Source organism: Lactuca virosa, chromosome 1 (assembly GCF_052849685.1).
Source record: "Lactuca virosa cultivar CGN04683 chromosome 1, Lactuca_virosa_CGN04683_v6, whole genome shotgun sequence".
Classification (NCBI taxonomy): domain Eukaryota; kingdom Viridiplantae; phylum Streptophyta; class Magnoliopsida; order Asterales; family Asteraceae; genus Lactuca; species Lactuca virosa.
The window spans coordinates 174,550,681-174,571,200 of NC_136426.1; the positions used below are offsets into that span (position 1 = coordinate 174,550,681).

Below are 20,520 nucleotides of genomic sequence, written 5' to 3' on the forward strand. Positions count from 1 at the left end.
GACCCCTGATGGAGAAGAATATGTTGCTTCTACAATGGACAAGACAATATGGGATCCTTTTTTGAATGATTTGGTACAGGGAGAAGCGAAATTGCCTGACATATAATCTGATGATGCTGAATGGACCTTTTCAAATGAAGAATTTGACAAAGGAGATGATATTGGTTAGAAAGTTGGGGACCAATATCTTCTACACAACCCTAGGATACCCTGGAAAAAATTGGAGCCACACTTGGGGGAAAAATACGAAAGACCAGAACAGTTCAAGCTTTGTCTAACAAATTATGCAGTGGCTAATGGATACCAATTGAGGTTTGCCAAGTGTGATCGTCTAGGATATTAGTACGACGTGGCAAAGAAAGTGATGTGAATAAGTGTCCATTTAGATGTTGGGCATCTTGGATGGGGAATGAACTAACTTGGCAAGTGAAATCTTTGGAAAAGAAACATGTTTGTGCACGAAAATACAGCCTCGGGTCATTGATAACTCCGGGTTGGATTGGTAACCATTATCTTAATGACCTAATTCAAAACCCCAAAACGAAAGTCAAAGAATTGAAAGATGATTTTTTACAGAATTATTCTTTAAAGCTTAGCAGAGTTCAATGTGAAAGGGCAAGGGCATTAGCATTTACACTAATTGATGGCAAGTTGACTGATCACTATGCTAGGATATGGGATTATGGTAATGAAGTTTTGAGATCAAAACCCAGGAAGCACTGTTGAAATTGGAGTCGATAACAATCCGGATGCAAAATATTTCAAAAGAATATACATTTTTTTGAGGGCTTTAAAAGAAGGATGGTTGAAAGGTTGTCGTAAGGTAATTGATTTAGATGGATGTTTCTTGAAATGGAAAGTTAAAGGGGAGTTGATAGCTGCCATTGGTCGAGACGGAAACAACCAAATTTACCCTATCGCATGGGCGGTTGTGAATGTAGAAAATAAAGATAATTGGAAGTGGTTCATCGAGTTACTACAATCGGATATTGAAACAGTTAAAGGAAATGGGGTTACTTTAATATCAGATCAACATAAGGTAATTTTGTACTTGTTAGTAAATTTCGACATATTAGAAATGTTAAAACATCCCCTATGGACATTTTTGGACACTTTTTAGCAAATTTTGACATATTAGAAATGACAAAACAGCCCCTATGGACATTTCTGGACACTTTTTAGCTAATTTTGACATATTAGAAATGACAAAACAACCCCTACGTTAAAACAGCCCCTATGGACATTTTTGGACACTTTTTAGCAAATTTTGACATATTAGAATTGACAAAACAGCCCCTATGGAGTTAAAACAGTACCTACTTATGGCAAAACAGCCCCTATTATATCAAAACAGCCCCTACTTATATTGTATATAAATACAGGGTCTTCTTGAAGCCGTGAAGGAGGTGATGCCACATGCTGAGCACCGCCAATGTGCCCGTCATATTTGTGCAAATTTCTACAAGCGTTTTAGTGGAGAGATTTATAAAACCTTGTTTTGGGAAGCTGCAATGTCCACAACAGATCAATAGTTCAAAAACAATATGGAAAATATGAAAGAGTTGAACAATGATGCATATGATGATCTCATGAAAAGAAATCCTAAAACATGGTGTACGGCCAATTTTGCAACAGACAGGGCATGCGAGGCTTTAGAAAATGGAATATTCGAGTCATTTAACTCTACAATCATTGGTGTTATGGGGAAACCGTTGATAACCATGTTAGAAGAGATAAGACTTCATGTGATGGAGAGGTTTGATGCAATGAAAAGGAGTACAAATTCATGGAAAACTGTTTTTGCTCCAAAGATACTTAAAAAGATGAAAAAAATGGCACAAAAACATGAGGTATGGATTGTTTCCCTTTTACAAACTGGATTGTTCTATAATAAAATGTAAAAATATTATACTAACTCTACATATTTGATAGGAATTGGATGGTTATCCCAAGTGGGCCTCTATTGGAGGTTAGAAATGGTTATGAAGGATATATGGTAGACTTGGCAGGTTGGACATGAACATGCAGGCTATAGGTTTTGTCTGGCCTTCCATGTCTATATGCATGCGCGGCTATAAACCATACCCACCAAAATCTCCTTGACTATATAAGTGATTGGTTCAAGAAGGAAAAGTATCACCTAGCTTATAGCAATTCCATTGTTCCTTTAAATGGAAGCAATTTATAGCTTAAAACTCCATATGATAAGCTATTTCCCCTAAAAGAACGCAGGATGCCAGGAAGGCCTTCTGTTAAAAGAATAAGAGACCAAACTGAAAAAAAGACAAAGTATTCAACTGTTTACAAGAAGGGCACAATGCTAGGACATGCCAGAATGAAAAGATTGTGCCCCCTCCTAAGGAAAAGAAGCCTCCGGGTAGGCCTAAAAAACCATATTCTGATGAAACACCTTCAAAACGACCAACTACAAGTGGTGGGAGAGGAGGAAGAGGAGGAAGAGGACCAACTAGGGCAAGAGGTGGAAGAGGATCATCTGCAGGTACAAGTGGTGGAGGAGGAAGGTCACTTATAGATGAAATGTTTGATTCACCAATGGAAAATGAAGTTATAAACATGTTTGATAATTTTGAGGAAGAACTATATAGGGCTGAAATGGAAAGGGGAGAAAGTACACATATGATGCAATTCCCTGAATCACAATTTGATGAAGGAGTTCCTATAACTCAAGATGATGGAGTGCATGAAACTCAATTTGATATTGAAAATGGTAAGAAATAATTTCATCTATATGTATTCTATAATTATATTAAATGTAATACTTTCATATCTTTTGCAGCTAATTGGGAAGATCAATCCCATGTGGTTGGCGGGATAGCAATTGATGTACCTATTATCCGTGAAAAGCTCAAACCAAGAAAGCCATCTGGATAAGGATGTAGGTGGAATACTAGATTTAGGAGCCGAGATTTGACAAAACTCTAGTCTTTTGTTAATTTGGCATACTAGATTTAGGAGCCGAAATGGGACAAAACTCTAGTATTTTGTGATGAATTGTGATACTTGGAATCTAGTATTCCTATTATTTTGTTATTGAAATGTAATTGAAATTATGTCCCTTTAATAGGTTATGTTAACTGTTTTGGATTTTGTTCCATATTATCTGTTTTGCATTTTGTCCCTTTAACATGTTATATTGTGCTAAAGACCCAAACCAAGGGCAAAATGGTCATCTCCAGTTTTAGTTTTTTCTTTCTTATAAAATAACTTGTGTTTTTGTGTCAGTCTTGAAATGGAGGGTATTATAGGAATTTTTTGTGTTTTTGTTTTCATTTTTTGTGTTTTTGTTTTCATTTTCCACATCAGGGGCATTTTATTTTCAAAACCCAGATCAGGAAACTTAAATAGATCAAATATAAACTTACCTTAATTGTTTCAATATGGTGCATTACAGATGTAGACAATGCACATGCAAGGCCACCTACCAATGTAGAGTTTAGAACACTTCCTGTATGTACTTCAACAGGAGGTGCCACTGCTACAATAGTAGCAGCTTGAAACCATAATAAATCTGACCTTGGATCTTCTTGAAGTTGATCAGAAACCGCATCAGTGGCAAGATTTCAGTGTCTGATTTGAGGGGCATTATAGGAATTTTTGTGTTTTTGTTTTCCTTTTCTTGTTTTTGTTTTCTGTTTTTACCCCTGCTCCAAAGAACATGATCTTTTCTTTCTAAACATCTTGAAAAAGATCAAATAATGCAAAAATGGCAACTGCGTTTGTTAAAAAATTATTGTTTCTGTTTTCCGTTTTTACCCCTGCTCCAAAGAACATGATCTTTTTCTTCTAAACGCCTAGAAAAAGATCAAATAATGCAAAAATGACAGCTACGTTTGTAAAAAAATTACCTTGTTTCTATTTTCCGTTTTTACCCCTACTCCAAAGACCATTTTCTTTTGCTTCTAAACGCCTTGAAAAAGGACAAATAATGCAAAATTGGTAGTTGCGTTTGTTAAAAAATTAAGTATTCACATTATATGTGGCAATTAAACATTACCCATTAGCAAAAATCTTCTTTTTATTAATTCCAAGGATAATTACATATAAAGGATAATTACATACAAGAATAAACAAAGTAACCACACCAGGAAGATAGTTAGAATGTGCAGGGGATTTAAATTACATGGCTTCAAAATACATTGGTTAAACATTGATTCAAGGTACATTGCTTAAGCATGCTTGCAATACTTTAACACACCTAACCTGCCTTATTACATAGTTAGCGATATTAAATTAACATAACTTTCCATATTACATAATTATAAAGCAAATGAAAATGCTAACGAGAACAATACAAAACATCACCCTAACCATGAACATATCATTCTCATTTTTTTCAATCACCTCAAGGTTCATCAATTTCTTCTGTACACATATGTTCTCCTTCTCCAGTTCCATATTCTTCTTGGAAAGGATCATATTATCGTTGAACAAATTCATATTCTCCCTATTCAACTCATTAACTTTACGCTTATACCTGTGAAGACCCAAATCCTCATCCACCCATACAAAAAATTTACAATCTTTTGAAGAATCCTACAAAAAAATGAAGTATTTGAGTAAACATTAGAGCAACAACTTCAATCTTAAAAGAATTTCTTATACCAGAGAATTGGGGCACCGAATAAAATGTCGGCCTAGGTTCTTCTTGGTCGTTAAAGTCCAAATCTTTGGTTTTTCACTACATTTACATAATACGTTTTTGTAGCTAGAAGTTGAGGATGAAGAAGAAGATTCATATGATCGATCGACCATTTCAGTTGCACAACAAGAACTCAAATGAAGAAGTAAAGGAACGCAAGTTTTGAAGAGAAGAATAATCAGATGCACCCATTTAACCTAGTTTTGCCATGTCCTCTATTAAAACCCACGTCATTTATTAAATGACCGGTTGGTTAAGAGTAGCCGGTCACAAAACGTTAAAACAGTCAAGGTCAGACTAAATAATGGTTAAATCGAGCAAAGAAATAATATAAGGGTTTTTTAAGCATTAACCAATAATATATAGGGTTTTTCTGAGAATTTCCCTTTAAACATTTCAAAATACGAGGGTTTTTTAATCTATTTAAAATTTCAAAAATTAAAAACAATTTTAATTCAAATTTAAAAAATTTTAAAATTTTGATTTAATAATCATCTGTTAATCAAACATTTAATTAATTTATTAAATCAATTAAGGATTATCCATTAAATTAAACAGATTAATTTAACCTAAACCCTTATCCCCTAAATCTTGAAAATATAGGAGGGATATATCAAAATCTTTAATTATCTAAGTAAACAATTAAGAAGATAATTACAAAATAACAACCCAACCAAAACCCTAATTTTCGAAATCTTTACTTAGGGTGAAAGGAAAGACTATCAGTCCTTGCCTTATTTTCGAAAACCTTAGGGTTAGGAACCCTAGATCTCGAAATCTAGGAGGCCAAAGGAAAGGGTTAAAAATCCCTCAGCAAATTTTCAAAAATCAAGGTTATGAAACCCTAATTTGCAAAAATCATAAGGCCTAGGGTTTAATTGCCATAAACCCTAATTTTGTCAAGTTCAATCAATTGCATCATATCTAATTGAAAACAAAAACCAATAGCTCTGATACCACGGATGGGTTTTGAACATGACAAACAAGCTCATGTGTGCATGCAACCCTAATATGTTGGATCTTTGTTTTCTCTATTAGACATACAAGCATTGAACACAAAACTAAAAACCCTAGGAGGCATGTATTATTTTCGAAACTAACAATAACTAAGGTTTGGATACATACCTTGATTGTTATATTGTAATAAAAATGAAATCCATGAAGATCTTAAACTTTGAGAGCAAGTGTTATAATTGTAACACCTCTAATTGCTCACAAACACACCAAGCAAGAGGATGAGAAGAGAGAGGAAGAGAATTCGGCTCTTCTTACGGTTTAGAAGCATTGGCCAAAATCAATAGGTAGAGACTCTTTATATAGTTGTTGGTTGCTTAGAGCCAAAGCTAGGGTTTGATGGAGGAAACCCTAATTTTCAGCTTAAGGCCTAAGCAGGCCATGGACTCCCCATCCCTTAGGCCAAGGACGAAAATTCTAGGGCCTCCCTAGCAGTTTTCGTCCATCCCTTCTAGGATGGTCCAAGAGCCCAAAACGACAACTATTAAGTAATTGTTAAATAGCCTCTGTACTTTTAATTAATTCATTTAATCCCAAAATTAATTCCAAATTAATTTCTTATTAAATATTAATTAAATAACATGATTTCTAATTAATATATTATTTCCATTATACATTAATAAATCATTCAACTATATTACTTTATTATTCCAAATAATAAATTCTTCCTCTCTCTCAATAAATCATCCTGTCTAGTTGCTAGTATGAAGGCACCCCAAAAGGCATACCAATTATAGTTATGAGCTTAGACACCTAATCCAATAAAGTGCTCTTCTAATGTCATGTTTCTTGACAAAAAAACAGCAAGATTCATCTTTAGGGGCCTTCCTGGATTTCTTGGGCCTAAAGGTGTCCTTTCTTTAAACTAATGTCATATTAGAGCAGACATGTTGATTCTTTTCAGCATTGCATTCTCTCATTGTTTGTATTGGATCGAAATAAAAATATCATTGTATTGTTGGAATATCTGCTGAACCTATCAGAATTTCATATATATATATATATATATATATATATATATATATATATATATATATATATATATATATATATATATATAAGTTAATCAAGAATTCCTAAAAGTCAACAGTAAATGTTCCCATTATGATTTTAGAAATATATATGTCATCATAGTGATGCCTTCAGTAGGTATCATGTTTAAGTCTTCTGCTTAAAGCATATAGTTTAATAATAGACCCTTTAAGAATGTTATTATTTTAGCAAGTGAAAATATGATGCATGATAATGATATTGGATCGCTAGTGTTATGGGATCGCTAATAACAAATTTTAACACACGTGTTCGATCTCATCTATGCATCGGATCTCTATTGATTAGATAACCTTTATCACAACAGATTCACGATCAAATCATCGAGTTTGAAAAAAACTTATGTAATCGGCCTATAACTGTGTTATAGAAATCGCTAATACACCTCGTTTATCAAAAGATAACACATAGCGTTTAGGTGACCATTATCCCACTAACGCATACAAGTGACGACCGAGTGTTATTCAAATAGGATTGTATAGATTTGAGTATAAATATGGGGTCTTTGATATTTTTATAATTCTAGTTTAAAAAACATATTATATCATGGTTATTGCATCCATCCAATAAGCCATTGTATACTTTTATTTAAAATCACATTTTGACAAATATTCTTTTATATAATCCAAAATTTATATAATCGACACGATCAAATTTTAATTTAATAACTAGTATTAAACCTTTTAATAAAAAATTTCATAAAACTTCTATTTATGAAATAAGGTTTGGATTTTATAAGTCTCCAAAATCTCAATTTGAAACTTATATATTTTTTATCGCGAAATTTACCGAAGCTAGTTTTAAACAATAAAACTCGTTTTTTTAAACTATTTTACCATCTTATGTAAAAAAGATAAATTCAATTAAAACCGAACTCTTTGTGATGTTATTTATGTTAAAATATTATTTTGCATTTAAAATCTAAATTTAACAAGTATAACATAATATCAACATAAAAATAAACAACACAAGCTTGCAAAATATATGTGCATAAACCAAACATAAACTAGTGACATATTTTGAGCCATCACAAAATATAAAGTCCATTTCTAAGGGACATAAAGGGACAAAAAAATCTTGTAATGTCTTCATGCTCTCACTTGCTTCAGCACGTTGTAGCAAACTTATAAAAATAATTTTATAAAGTTTGTAAAATGTTCATAAAATTGAGTTTATAAACTTTTGTTCTTCAAAATGGCCACCATCTTCATTCTTGTTACATTTTGATAAAAATAAACTATTTCTAAAACTAATGTATTACTTACAAAAATAAACAAAATGAAAACTATCTATTTAGTTATTACATATCATATGAATAAATAAATACTACAACCATTTTAACAAATCAACACAAGCACAACCATTATATATATATATATATATATATATATATATATATATATATATATATATATATATATATATGTGTGTGTGTGTGTGTGTGTGTATACACTCCAAATTATATAAAACAACACTTTATTTTTCTAAGATAAATTTGGTGACAAAAAATGCATGAAAACTTTTGTTACTAAAAATAACAAATATAGAGTTGTAGTAGAAAATATGTGTGGATTTTCGTACAAAAAAAAGTCATCATTGCTCTCCAAAAACAAAGATTATACTAAATAGTATAATAATCTAACCAAGCTTGCACAAATGACTTTGATACCAATTGTTCGGATTTATTCAAAATCGTTTTCCAAAAATGCTAATAACGACAATGAAAGTCAAAACATAGAATAAATTTAAAACACGTTTTAACCCACCAATGATCACTTTGGAATCAAGGAAAGATTAAATCAATCATAAAAAGTAAAGTGTTACAACCTTTGAAGACTTTGATTTTCGTCGGAGATGGAAGTTGATGAAGTGATGTATGAAACACCAAAGGAGAAGGTCTCTACAAGTATCCACCTATCAAGAGTAAACTACTAAAAAACGCTAGTATTAACTTATAATAAGTTGTTCTTAAGCCTTAAGAGTTCATACCAAATGAACCTTAAAGAGAAGCAACTTATGAAGCCTTAATTCAAGCAACAAATTGCAAGAAAGGAGAGAGGGACGAGGGCTTAAAACAACGAAATTGGCATCCCCATATAAATAGAAAATAAATAAAAGAACAACCATTTCATGCTAATAATGTCTTCCTTTTATAGATCCTAATATGTAACAAGGTCAAGCGTATAACAAATGAAAGTATGATGCTTTTCATGACAAGTATGGAGCGTAAGATGACTGACAACAAGCATGCCTTTACTTTCATCCTTCTACCGTGACTTTGACGCACAAAGTCAAGGGAGTGGATTATCTTTCACATAATACATAACTAGCTAGTTACTTCCTAACTAAATGGTTTAATCTAAGTGCCCAAATATTGTACATAACTATAATATTCATACCATATGATATTTACTATTTTTTATTTTTTATTTTTTATTATTATTTTCTTGAAACAATAATTCCCCATATGTTGGCAAAATATTATTTTCATAAAATAATAATTTTTCAATGAAATAGAAGTGTTGATATTTATTAGTAATCAAAATGACTCTAGTAAGTAATTCGTTAGTTGTAACTTTCTATAAGATGTGACCCTATAATATCATATATCATTCGCAAATATCATTTTATAATGACTCTTGAGCATAAAGATATTTCAAAACTATGACCGAACTGGGAAGGATCATGCAGGGTCAGCGAAGCCAATAGAGAAAGATCATATATCCTGGAAACAATGAATGGCGAGACAGTTTCTAGGCCCTGACACATAAAAAATATAAGGAAATTCCACATGTAAAGACATTTAGCAAAAAACAATTTGAAAAATAAACAAGAGACCTTTCAAAACCAACAATTTATCACAATACGAGCACAAAAAGCAAGTATCATTACTATTCCTAAGTGGAAAACGACACCCTAACCTGATCGGAATGTCAACATATTACTACCATTTATTGTACTATACAAGAAGTCTCAATGATTAGTTTAAGGTTGATTGGAACACCACTCCAAGAACTTGCAATCTATCGGAATACAAGCACAAAAAAAAGCATCAATACTTCTCATCAAGCCAAAACGATGCCATAACCTGATCGAAGCATCAACAAATGACTACCATTTCTTGTACCATACAAAAAGCCTTGATAACAAGGGAAAACGACATTCTAATGTGATTGGAATGTTAGCGGATGACTATTGTTCCTTGTATCATACAAGAAGTCTCAATGACTAACATAAGAAAACCGGTTGCTATAAAAAGTGCAATACAACACAGATAAAATCTGAAAAGATGACCACAACGTTGCACATCAGCTACCTTTTGGTTAACAACAAGTGTACTTCAAACATGCATGTTCAAGCAACATTTTTCATCGCAGCATTAAAATAAACGAGCAAGTCATTGAAGAAAGAAAAAGGCATATTTATGAAAAAAAAATTGGTTTATACATAATAGTCATGCAAAGTAGTGAGTTTGGGGGCAACAATATACAACAAAAGATACTGGCAATGTGCATTGGTTACACATGCAAGCTATTTTCGAGGAAAAGTTTGTCGATTACTATCATAACCAACCTCCCCACCAAACCACCAAATCAATTTATTAAAGCCTTACAAGTAGCAAGGAAAAGAAAGATCAAATAAAGAATAAAAACCACCACATAAAATTTTAAGAAAGTATGTATCATGAAATAGAACTTAACACTAATTGTGAAAACATGTTTCATCAGCCAGTTATTCACTAAAGACTAGCATACACTTTGGTTTTACATCTATACCATTAATAATAAGAGATAAAGAGTCATTGATCAACAAAGATTAATAACCCTAATCTAACAATAAGTTAGACATACATGAAGAATACCCAATAGGAAGCGAGAATCCATAGATAGGACATCACCTAGGCAATAATGTGTCAAGTGATGTGGTTTCTCTGATACGATGCTTTGATTTCCTATGTATGAGTTTATCACGAAGCTTGTTTCAAAATCAGATCAATTTTTGATGTACGGGCGCATCAACAAAACTTGTTGAAACAATGGGGAGGAGTTGATAGAGGTCGGCGTCGACGAGAGGAGGTGAGGCTCCGATGTGTTAACTTCAGACCGGTAGACTTGAAGGAGAGGCATGAATTTGGCTGAGTGAAGGAGAAACCAGAGTAGGCAAATGGCAAGGCCGTCAAAGTTTCCAATTGGCTTTATTTTTTAAATGACTAGGTGAGATAGACAATGACCGAGAAAGAGGCTAAATTGATTTATAAAACGTTCTGACTTGGACCGAGTAAGATGTAACCTCTTACTATTCAGTAAAAGGAAAATCCAACAGCCCAAAAACTTTAAAGCGGTAACAATTTTTTTAGTCATTAAGCATCTAATATAGCGACCAATATTTTTTGTCACTAATACTGTTTATGTTATTTTATATATATATATATATATATATATATATATATATATATATATATATATATATATATATATATATATATATATATTAATTTTATTCTACAGTTTATTTATGACCGGTGAATGATGACTACCATAATATTGGTCATTAAAATTGTAGCATTACCAAAATTTATGTACCACATAATATATGGTGATTATTTGTTGTTATATAGTGATCAAAGGTACTCATTAAAACATGGTTACTAGGAAAGACTTTTGTTGTAGTGATAAAATATAAGCAAGTTTAAAAGTAAGGTTAATTATTACTCCCTCCGTCTCAAAATTATAGTTCATCTTTCCTTTTTGGTTTGTCCAAAAATAATAGTCCACTTCTAAAAATACATAACACTTTTACCAAAATACCCCCTCATTATTACTTAACCAACTAAGCATTTAATAGAACATTAAATACAAAGTAAGGACAAAACTGTCATTTTATTATATAAAGTTAGTGGTTATTAATGATTCCTTAATCTGTGTGTTTTTTTGTCTGTGGACAATAATTTTGGGACGGAGGGAGTAGTTAATTCTAAGGGTGTTTTTATAGCTATACAAATAGATCGGACAAATGCGGGACAAGTGAAACTTATATTTCAAAAGAAGAAATAAAAAAGCCATCCAACACTTCATCCAAAACAAAAGAAAAAAGACAGAGAAAACCCCCCAAACAAATCAGCAGAAAATGTTAGTAATATGCCAATATTAATGTCCGGCATCAATTCAGGACAACCAAATACGAAAAATATTGATAAAAAGAAAATATTTGAAACATAAGAATTATCCTATATTAATCATAATTTTCCAAAACACAACACATACATATTCATATTCATATATATGAATACAACATAACAATCGTCTTTGCTTCCATTTCTTGCAAACAACTTAAGCAAATCCCGTCAACCGTGTTCCAATGTCACATTTATAGCCAAAGTTGGCATATAAAACGGCGGTGTTTTGATATTCCCTCAAAGATAAGATCATTGTGTGTTGTGACAACGATATTATTCTCTTTTTGAAAATTATAACGAAGTCATGAAAAAGAATGATAAGGATATTTCTATATACCAAATGGGGTTGATGGAGTCTTTAAAGGCTTAACTTACCACTTAAAGCTAGTCACATGGATACCTTGCACGCCATGTACTTCACCAGACGCAAAGCCTGCTTTCTCTTTTCATTTCCTTTACATTTCTGTTAACTCCTCGTTTTCTAAATAACATATATATAATTACATGAACAATTAAATTTTCCGTAACCAAGAAACACGTTTATACCAAAATCATGGGACCGTTCTCCAATTTATTTTCAAATATATTGAAGAAAGATAAGAAGCCTTTGAAGCCTTTGCCTATTGAATCCGTATTCAAGCTTCCTTCATCAATACCCAACTTTCCTCCAGGTAATGTTCAATTCATCATCTATAATGTAAACATATATGATGAAATCTTATTAGATATACAGACAATAAAATCCATTTGTACTTGAAACTTGTACATATCCATTTGTACTTGAAACTTGTACATGTTCTTTGTTTAAAAAAAGTTGCAAAAGGGTCATCTTGTGTGCCACATGCATCATGATAAGGAAACCTGTTAACCATCACTAATTACAAGTTATGAACTTAGTGATTTCATGTTGAAATATATGATGATAGGCGATGGTTTTGCAACTGGGACAATCGATCTAGGCGGTTTAGAAGTGTGTCAAGTTTCTTCATTCACCAAAATTTGGGCTACTCTAGAAGGCGGACCAGATAATCATGGTGCAACGTTTTATGAACCATCTTCAATGCCTGAAGGATTCTTTATGCTCGGATGTTATAGCCAAACCAACAACAAACCTCTATTCGGATGGATTCTTGCTGGAAAAAGTGTTGCAAATGAGACTTCACCAAGTGCACTAGCTATGCCAACAGATTATTCACTTATTTGGAGTAGTGAGTCTCATAAACTAAAACAAGATAGTGGAAATGGCTACATTTGGTTGCCAACGCCTCCTGAAGGGTACAAGGCCGTTGGTTATGTTGTCACAAACTCGCCAGAAAAGCCTTCTGTTCACAAAATTCGGTGTGTCAGATCTGATTTCACTGACGCTGTTGAAGTTGATAAATGGGTTTGGGGATTAGACAAGAATATCAATACAAACAATCTTAATCTATTTGAATCAAGGCCAAAAGATAGGGGTATCAATGCGCTTAGCGTGCCTACTGGATCGTTTGTAGTCCAAAATGGTGGTGCACCGAATGACGTATCACTGGTTTATTGCTTGAGAAATACCAAAAATAACCTTTTGGCCATGCCTAATTTGTCACAAGTTAAAGCATTGATTCAAACTTACTCACCTAAGGTATATTTTCACCCAAATGAAGAGTACTTTCCCTCTTCAGTCAGTTGGTTTTTTCAAAATGGAGCTTTGTTGTATGAAAAGGGGAAAGAGACCACACCAAGCCTTATTGAACCCAATGGCTCTAACCTACCTCAAGGTGGTTCCAATGATGATTCATACTGGTTAGACCTCCCTATCAATAATCCAGCTAAAGAAAGGGTCAAGAAAGGTGATTTGGAACAAGCTGGTGCATATTTCCACATAAAGCCGATGTTTGGGGCAACATTTACTGATATAGCCTTGTGGGTGTTCTACCCGTTTAACGGTCCAGCGAGGGCAAAAGTGGAAATCATCAATGTTTCCCTAGGAAAAATAGGTGAACATGTTGGTGATTGGGAGCATTTAACATTAAGAGTTAGTAACTACAACGGGGAGCTAAAAAAAGTTTATTTTTCAGAACATAGTGGAGGACAATGGATTACTTCTTCAGAAATCGAATTTGAAAATGGAAATAAACCTGTGGCTTACGCATCATTGCATGGCCATGCGTTTTACTCAAAACCTGGGCTTGTTTTACAAGGAAGTGGGGGGATAGGAATACGAAATGATACAGCCAAGAGCAAGGAAGTGATGGATACTGGAGTGAGGCCAGTTGTGGTGGCAGCAGAATATTTGGGAACGATGGTGGCTGAGCCACCGTGGTTGAACTATAGTAGAAAATGGGGTCCAAAAATAAGCTACGACATTAATAAAGAGATCAAGAAAGTGAGGAGTGTTTTGCCAAGGGTGATAAGACGTGCCTTTGACAAATTTGTTACCGGCCTTCCAAATGAAGTATTGGGTGAAGAAGGTCCCACTGGCCCAAAAATGAAAAATAATTGGAGTGGGGATGAGAAATAATAATTATTTAAAGTAATTAGCATGTATAATTATCAATCGATTTAGTAATTATCATAGCATGTTCCTAGTTATATGATGGGCAATATGAATAAAGCTTAGGTCTAAAGTAAAATAATCGACGATATATTGACGTTCATGAGATATTGAAATGTTTGACTAAATGCTTTTAATCATTTAAGAATTGATATATTTATATATTTAGAAACAAAATTATTAAGTTCTTTTACAAAATCGAAATTCTACACATTAGAACCTCTTACAATTTTATTTCAAATAATATGTGAGTTTTTAGATAAAGGGCGTGTTCGGCACGGAACGTTTAGGAGCGTTTGAGAGCTTTTAGCTTCTAGCGTTTGACAAAACGCTCCATTTTGAACAAAATGTCTTGTTTGGCACTACAAGCTTCTAGAGTTTAGTTTAAACAAAACGCTTCAAATCCAAAAGCTACTTCATGTAGCGTTTAACAAAACGCTACAAGCTACCCGCTACCCGCTACAAGCTAATCGTTACCAGCTAGTTTTGTTGAACACGCCCAAACAATTGTAGTCTTAAAGAATATTACCAACTGTAGTCATTATACTTTTGGGTTTTTTTACAGTCTACCAAAATAGTTTATTTTGATAAAGGAAAATCATCCATTTTAAAATATTTTTTTCTGAAGTGACAACCATTACCTCTATTTTCGATTTAACAATTGTTAAAAGTAATATGATGTGTCTTTAACCTACATGGCATCATATGCACTTCCTATAATAAGATTTATGATGTGTCTTTAACCTGCATGGTATCGTATGCACTTCCTATAATTAATAAGATTCAACATTTTGAAATGGATCCTCGTTACTTTACTTAAATGGTATGTAAACAATCTCTTAAACTGGCAAATAAAAACTAATTGACTTGTTATTTACATATATGACATCATATGTATTATATCACAGTGGAGCATTCTCATAAACAAGTTCCAATCTAGACTATCCAAATGAAAAGCTTCATCTCTCTCCTTTGGTGGCAGGTTAACGTTATGTAAAGTAGTACTTGGTAGTCTTGGAACATATCTACTCTCTTTATATAAAGCCCCGGTAAAGATAATTAACACATTGGAATACTATAGAAGGCGATTCTTTTGGGGAGGCTCAACGGATAAAAACAAAATGTCATGGATAACATGGGACAAGGTTTTGGCTAATGTTGCTGATGGGGGCCTTGGGGTCGGGAGCTTGAAAGCCCAAAACCTTGCTTTATTAGGGAAGTGGTGGTGGCGTTTCAAATCGAATAAAAAAGACTTGTGGAAGGATGTCATAACAGCACTTTATGGAAATGAGGGGGGTTTCAATGCTCCCTCAAAGGCAAAGAAAAAAGGTTTTTGTTGGGGCACCATTGTAAATTTGCACTCCACCTTATCAAAACACAGAATTGGTTTTCGAAACCTCTTCACTAACCAAAGTGACGGAAGGTTCTGGAAGCTTGAGGCTTCAGGTGTATATACAGTATCCTCTTTGAGATGCCACATCGACAACAAGATCCTCCCAAAATCAAGCAACTGCTGGAATTGGAATTGCCTTGTGCCTCGGAAAATCACCATCTTAGCTTGGAGAGTTTGTCATGGCAGATTACCAACAAAAGAAAACTTATATAAAATAGGAATTGGCCCCAACCCACTATGCACCCTCTGCAACCAGCATGCAGAATCCGAGAGCCACTTATTCACTACATGTTCAGTGTCATTAAAAGTTTGGGGTGACGTTAGATCCTGGTGGCATTTGTTTCCATCGAGTTTCCAGTCGGTCTTAGAGCTACTACACTGCAAGGAAAATTTGACATCTAAAAATGATATAGGACTGTTTCATGAAGTTGTATCCTTGGTCTTTATTTGGGTCATCTGGAATTTTAGGAACAAGCTAGCTCATTCAGAAAAATGCACCTCACCTTCTGGTCTCGTAAATGACATCCAGACCTTATCATATCTATGGATAAATGTTAGGCATAAAACTAAAAAGCTCAGATGGATAGAATGGTGCTGCAATCCAATTCATGAGTCCGACATGTTGTAAAGTTCATGTGGGGGGGAGATGGGTTGGTTTGGAATTCATTTGGTGTCTTGGTGTATGCCAAGTAGCAGTTAAGTGTGTGTTTGGTGTGCGTTTTCTTTATCTTAGGTAGACATCTCTAGAATACAACTGTGCTTGGCATTCTTTTTCATGTTTCTTTCTAGTGTGTGGTGTTACAAAATTGGGAGGGGGCGAAATTTTATCTTGGCGTGTGTTTTCCTCTTTTCTATTTGTTTCTTTTCGTAGGGATTCTCAATTGGACACTTCTTGGATGTTGGACGTAGCTGCATAATTTTCATAAGCATTCGACTATGCGCGCTTGGAGAAGCCTCATGGAAATAATTTTTGGTAGCATTTAGTCTTTCTAGAGGGGTAGTTTGCATCCCCAACGTTCTGGTGACAAAGGTTCCTATTATGAAGACTCTATATTAAAGATCTGAAGCACAACTATTTTACCTGTAGTGATGTACTACCCTATTGGTGTTGCTTCATTCAAAGGTCGACGATGCCTCAAACATACTTGGTTTCACTTGGGGAATTCTAGTTCATTCTTAGTTTTGGTTTCCATTTCTAATTCCTAGATCAACACTAGCTTTGTCTAGGCTATTTTATCTACATATCTCTCCTTAATACACTATCTGTATGAATTGTGTTTGTCCAGCTACCAGCTGGCTATCTTTAATTAATGTTTTATCTTTTCCGTTCAAAAAAAATGTAAATAAGAGGTCACCTTAATTGTGACACATATTAAATTGAAAATAGTTTACGGTTGTCGAATTGGAATTTTCTTTTTAAAAAGACGGTGGTTTTCATTAATAGAAATAAAATATAGTAGTTATACCGAAAATGATAAAAATATAGTATTAAAACAATATTTTACTTCATCTCCACGACAACCCAAAACCAAAAACCGATCGGTTCATCTAACATCTTAGTGTTGGTAGCCGTGCTACTTGAATAAGATGCACAAACTCACGAACAAATCTCACATGATGAAGAAGAAGGTTAGAAGGGTTCTTCGAGAATGCATTTGAAAATGGTGAAACCTTAACCTACAAGAAATACCCTGAAGCAGGCAACTTCATGGTGACAACTGACCATGAACAAGAAAAAACTTCATGGTGACAACTGACCATGAAAAAGAAAAAAATCTCCTGCATCTTTTGTTTGTTGAAGCCATAAAAATGCATCTTCTTTCTTCAGAATGTGAAGTGTTCCTAATGAACAAATGTTCATAAATGAACATATATTCATAAATGAATAAATGTAACATTTCTAACATTTTTTATCTTCTCTATTTTCTCTCATTTTCACTATGTAAAATATTTTTTTAACTTTGTTCATTAACATATGTTCATTTATGAACATATGTTCATATATGAATATAAATTGATTCGTAGTTGCACTGAATTGATGAAATTGATCTATAATTGCATTTTATTGATTGATATTTTATAGGTTTGTAGCATTGATTAGATAGTTGGTGCTAGAATTTTATAGAGGAAAACGAGCTAAATTGTTGTAAATGGTGGTGCGAAGATGAACAGTATGGTGGTGAGTTGTAGGTGAATATTGAAGATGATGGTGATGATGACTAGCATATGTATGGAGAGTAGAGATGGCTATAGTGATAAAGATATGACATCACATATAAGCCGATATGAACTTATGTTTATCTATGAAAATATGTTCATAATAATATGACTCTACCTGTGTTTACCTATTTGAAAATATGTTCATTTATAAATATATATTACATTTTCAAGCGTTTTGTATTAGTTCACAAATAAGTCTCATCCACTCTGTTGTAAATTTACAATATGTTGTGATATCTGCTTCGAGCTTAACGTCGTGTTCTATGGTTTCATCTGGGTTAATCCTGAGGTTCACAGCAAAGAAAGAACCGACGTTAGTGGTCGTCCGGGAGGGGATCCCGGACCGAGGCTCCGACGATCTAGTCAGTAATTGGATGAGATAATTAGGGTTTAGCTTAAGGGATAGGATGAGGTGATCCCCTATTCTGGAGAAGAAGGGCTTCTTTTATACTTGTCGCCGGAGGAGCTTGTCTCCAACACTACTTTTTGTCTTGTCAAAATCGTTAGGACGTAGAGGCATTCCATTGGCGGAGCGTGCTCCACTAGCAGTTATCTGCTATTAGTGTAGAACCACCGAAGAGCAGCACTTCGAGCGCTACACTTGTCGCTCTGGGGAGTGGTTGGTACTGTTTTGGATTGTTGTGAGTCGGAGCCTCTCGTTCTGGATTGGACCTGGGCGCTACAACGTCGGGGTATATGTGCGAGGCCGCGAGGGAAATGGTCCGACCTAGTACTTATGTTTGGTAGCGACCGTTAGCTAGGTCGTTCTTTAGATAACTGCTTCGTTACCTTTGACGTATTCCTTGAGGGATACGTTAAAAGGTCCCCTAGGCTAGTAAACTTCAGCGTTAGCTTGAGGTAGCTGAGATGTTCTAGCTTAGACCAAGACATGTGCTCGCACTACAAGAATAAACATCTATAGTGACAAAACCTATGGGGACAACAATAGTCGTCGCTATAGATGACTCTATAGAGACGACATATTGTCGCTATAGGGTTGACTAAGCCATTTTGACTTTGAAAGCTAAAGTGACGACAAATCGTCTCCACTATTAAAGCGGGAATGAAAAAAAGATTGGCGGGATTCCAAAAACCTATAGAAACGACATATTTTTCCAAAAATAAATTAAATTAAATATATATACATTTTTTAATTTGTTTAATTAGAAATTAGGGTCGACGTCGTTTTACTTGAGGGTATAGAGATGACAAGTCGTCCCTATAGGGTTTTATGCTCTCTGAAATTGGAAGAATCTCCCTTTCTCATTAATTGATCGATGCTCCTCTTTTGGCTCACGCTCTCTCAGGAGGCGATTTTCTTTTCGTCGGGCGCCACAGTGAAAACCAGGTAACCGTCGGCCTCCACAATGACCACCATCTTCGCTACGACGTTGGTCTAGCGTTTCCTTCTCTCGATCGCAACGCCCCCTTCACCTTTCTCTCTCTTTCGATCACAGGTTATCCTCTTGTCGATTGCCCTAGACAAGGCTATCCAAGAGGCATTAGCCAACCTTCTACGTGCTGCAGAGGCAATTGATGAGTTGACAGTCTTCCTTATGACTTTGAAAATGGAAATTGATGATAATGTTGGACTGAGTGGCGAGGTAATATTAACTTTATGGAAACTTTATATCATTATATGTCTTTTTTTTCATGAATTTGTCTGATTGGTGAAATTATGTTGTAGGATGCAAAACCTTTATCGAGTTATGTTGCAAATGCTTTAACTGTAGCCTTTGAACGCTATTATGCATACTTGAACTCTTTTGGAGCAGATGGGGGTATTTGCGGAAAAAAGTTCACAATGAGCTGGGAATGAAACTTATTCATCTCAAAATGAGATGCAGTGGTCTTGGTTGTGATTGGGGAAGGGTATTGCATCTCTCTCTCTTTTTCTATTTTTCTCTCTAACAAAACACTATTGTAGTATTTGGTATGATGGAATAAGGGAGGGAATGGAATGGTTCATTCCCATTCCATTAGGAAACTGTTATTAAAACTATGCTATTCTGTAATTACAGGTGATAGTTCTGGGAACTTCTGGACTTTCTGGTTCATACATCGAGCACGGAGCATAAATCTGGTTCATAGCACACCTTTTTATCCTTGCTATTGTTGTTTCTACAAATGTTGTTTTGGTTGGATTTTGTTATCTGCTCATTAACTAAATATGGAGGAATCATTGTGTTAGAACTAGTTTTACTTTTTTTTAATAAAATTGTAGTTTATTTATTTTGCGAAAGAAAAATAACAGCACTGGTAGGTAGTGTTTGGTACACTACAATCGTGGAAAGAATGGTGTAACGACCCAAAAATCAAGTGTAAAAATTTCATTTTTAATATAGCTAAAACATTGATACCATTTAATTCAAACATTTCAAATCATCATTAGTAAAACATTTATCAGAGTTCATCCCAAAATCATTCATTGCGGAAATCATAGGTTGTACACTGCGATCAATCCGAGCCCTTCCTTT

General features: G+C 34.2%; 2 protein-coding genes and 1 pseudogene across 2 annotated transcripts; all 3 read left to right on the forward strand.

Moving 5' to 3' along the window:
- Positions 1 to 402: 402 nt before the first annotated feature.
- LOC145124182 (uncharacterized) lies at positions 403 to 1,532 on the forward strand. Its single transcript, XM_079059434.1, has 3 exons — positions 403 to 646; positions 714 to 1,039; positions 1,383 to 1,532. The coding sequence occupies exons 1-3, from the start codon at positions 403 to 405 to the stop codon at positions 1,530 to 1,532; spliced, it is 720 nt and encodes a 239-aa protein (XP_078915560.1).
- Positions 1,533 to 12,412: 10,880 nt separating this feature from the next.
- LOC145107469 (hypothetical protein At1g04090-like) lies at positions 12,413 to 14,529 on the forward strand. Its single transcript, XM_079044369.1, has 2 exons — positions 12,413 to 12,571; positions 12,827 to 14,529. The coding sequence occupies exons 1-2, from the start codon at positions 12,454 to 12,456 to the stop codon at positions 14,395 to 14,397; spliced, it is 1,689 nt and encodes a 562-aa protein (XP_078900495.1). The 5' UTR covers positions 12,413 to 12,453; the 3' UTR covers positions 14,398 to 14,529.
- A 1,022-nt stretch (positions 14,530 to 15,551) lies between these two features.
- LOC145124186 (succinate dehydrogenase subunit 5, mitochondrial-like) lies at positions 15,552 to 20,121 on the forward strand (annotated as a pseudogene).
- The last annotated feature ends 399 nt before the right edge of the window (positions 20,122 to 20,520 follow it).

Coding starts and splice junctions, on each gene's coding strand:
- LOC145107469 (XM_079044369.1), top strand. CDS start 12,454: ATGGGACCGTTCTCCAATTTATTTTCAAATATATTGAAGAAAGATAAG. Junction 12,572..12,826: donor AATACCCAACTTTCCTCCAG/GTAATGTTCAAT, acceptor ATATGATGATAG/GCGATGGTTTTGCAACTGGG.
- LOC145124182 (XM_079059434.1), top strand. CDS start 403: ATGGGGAATGAACTAACTTGGCAAGTGAAATCTTTGGAAAAGAAACAT. Junction 647..713: donor AGCATTTACACTAATTGATG/GCAAGTTGACTG, acceptor ATCAAAACCCAG/GAAGCACTGTTGAAATTGGA. Junction 1,040..1,382: donor TAATATCAGATCAACATAAG/GTAATTTTGTAC, acceptor ATATAAATACAG/GGTCTTCTTGAAGCCGTGAA.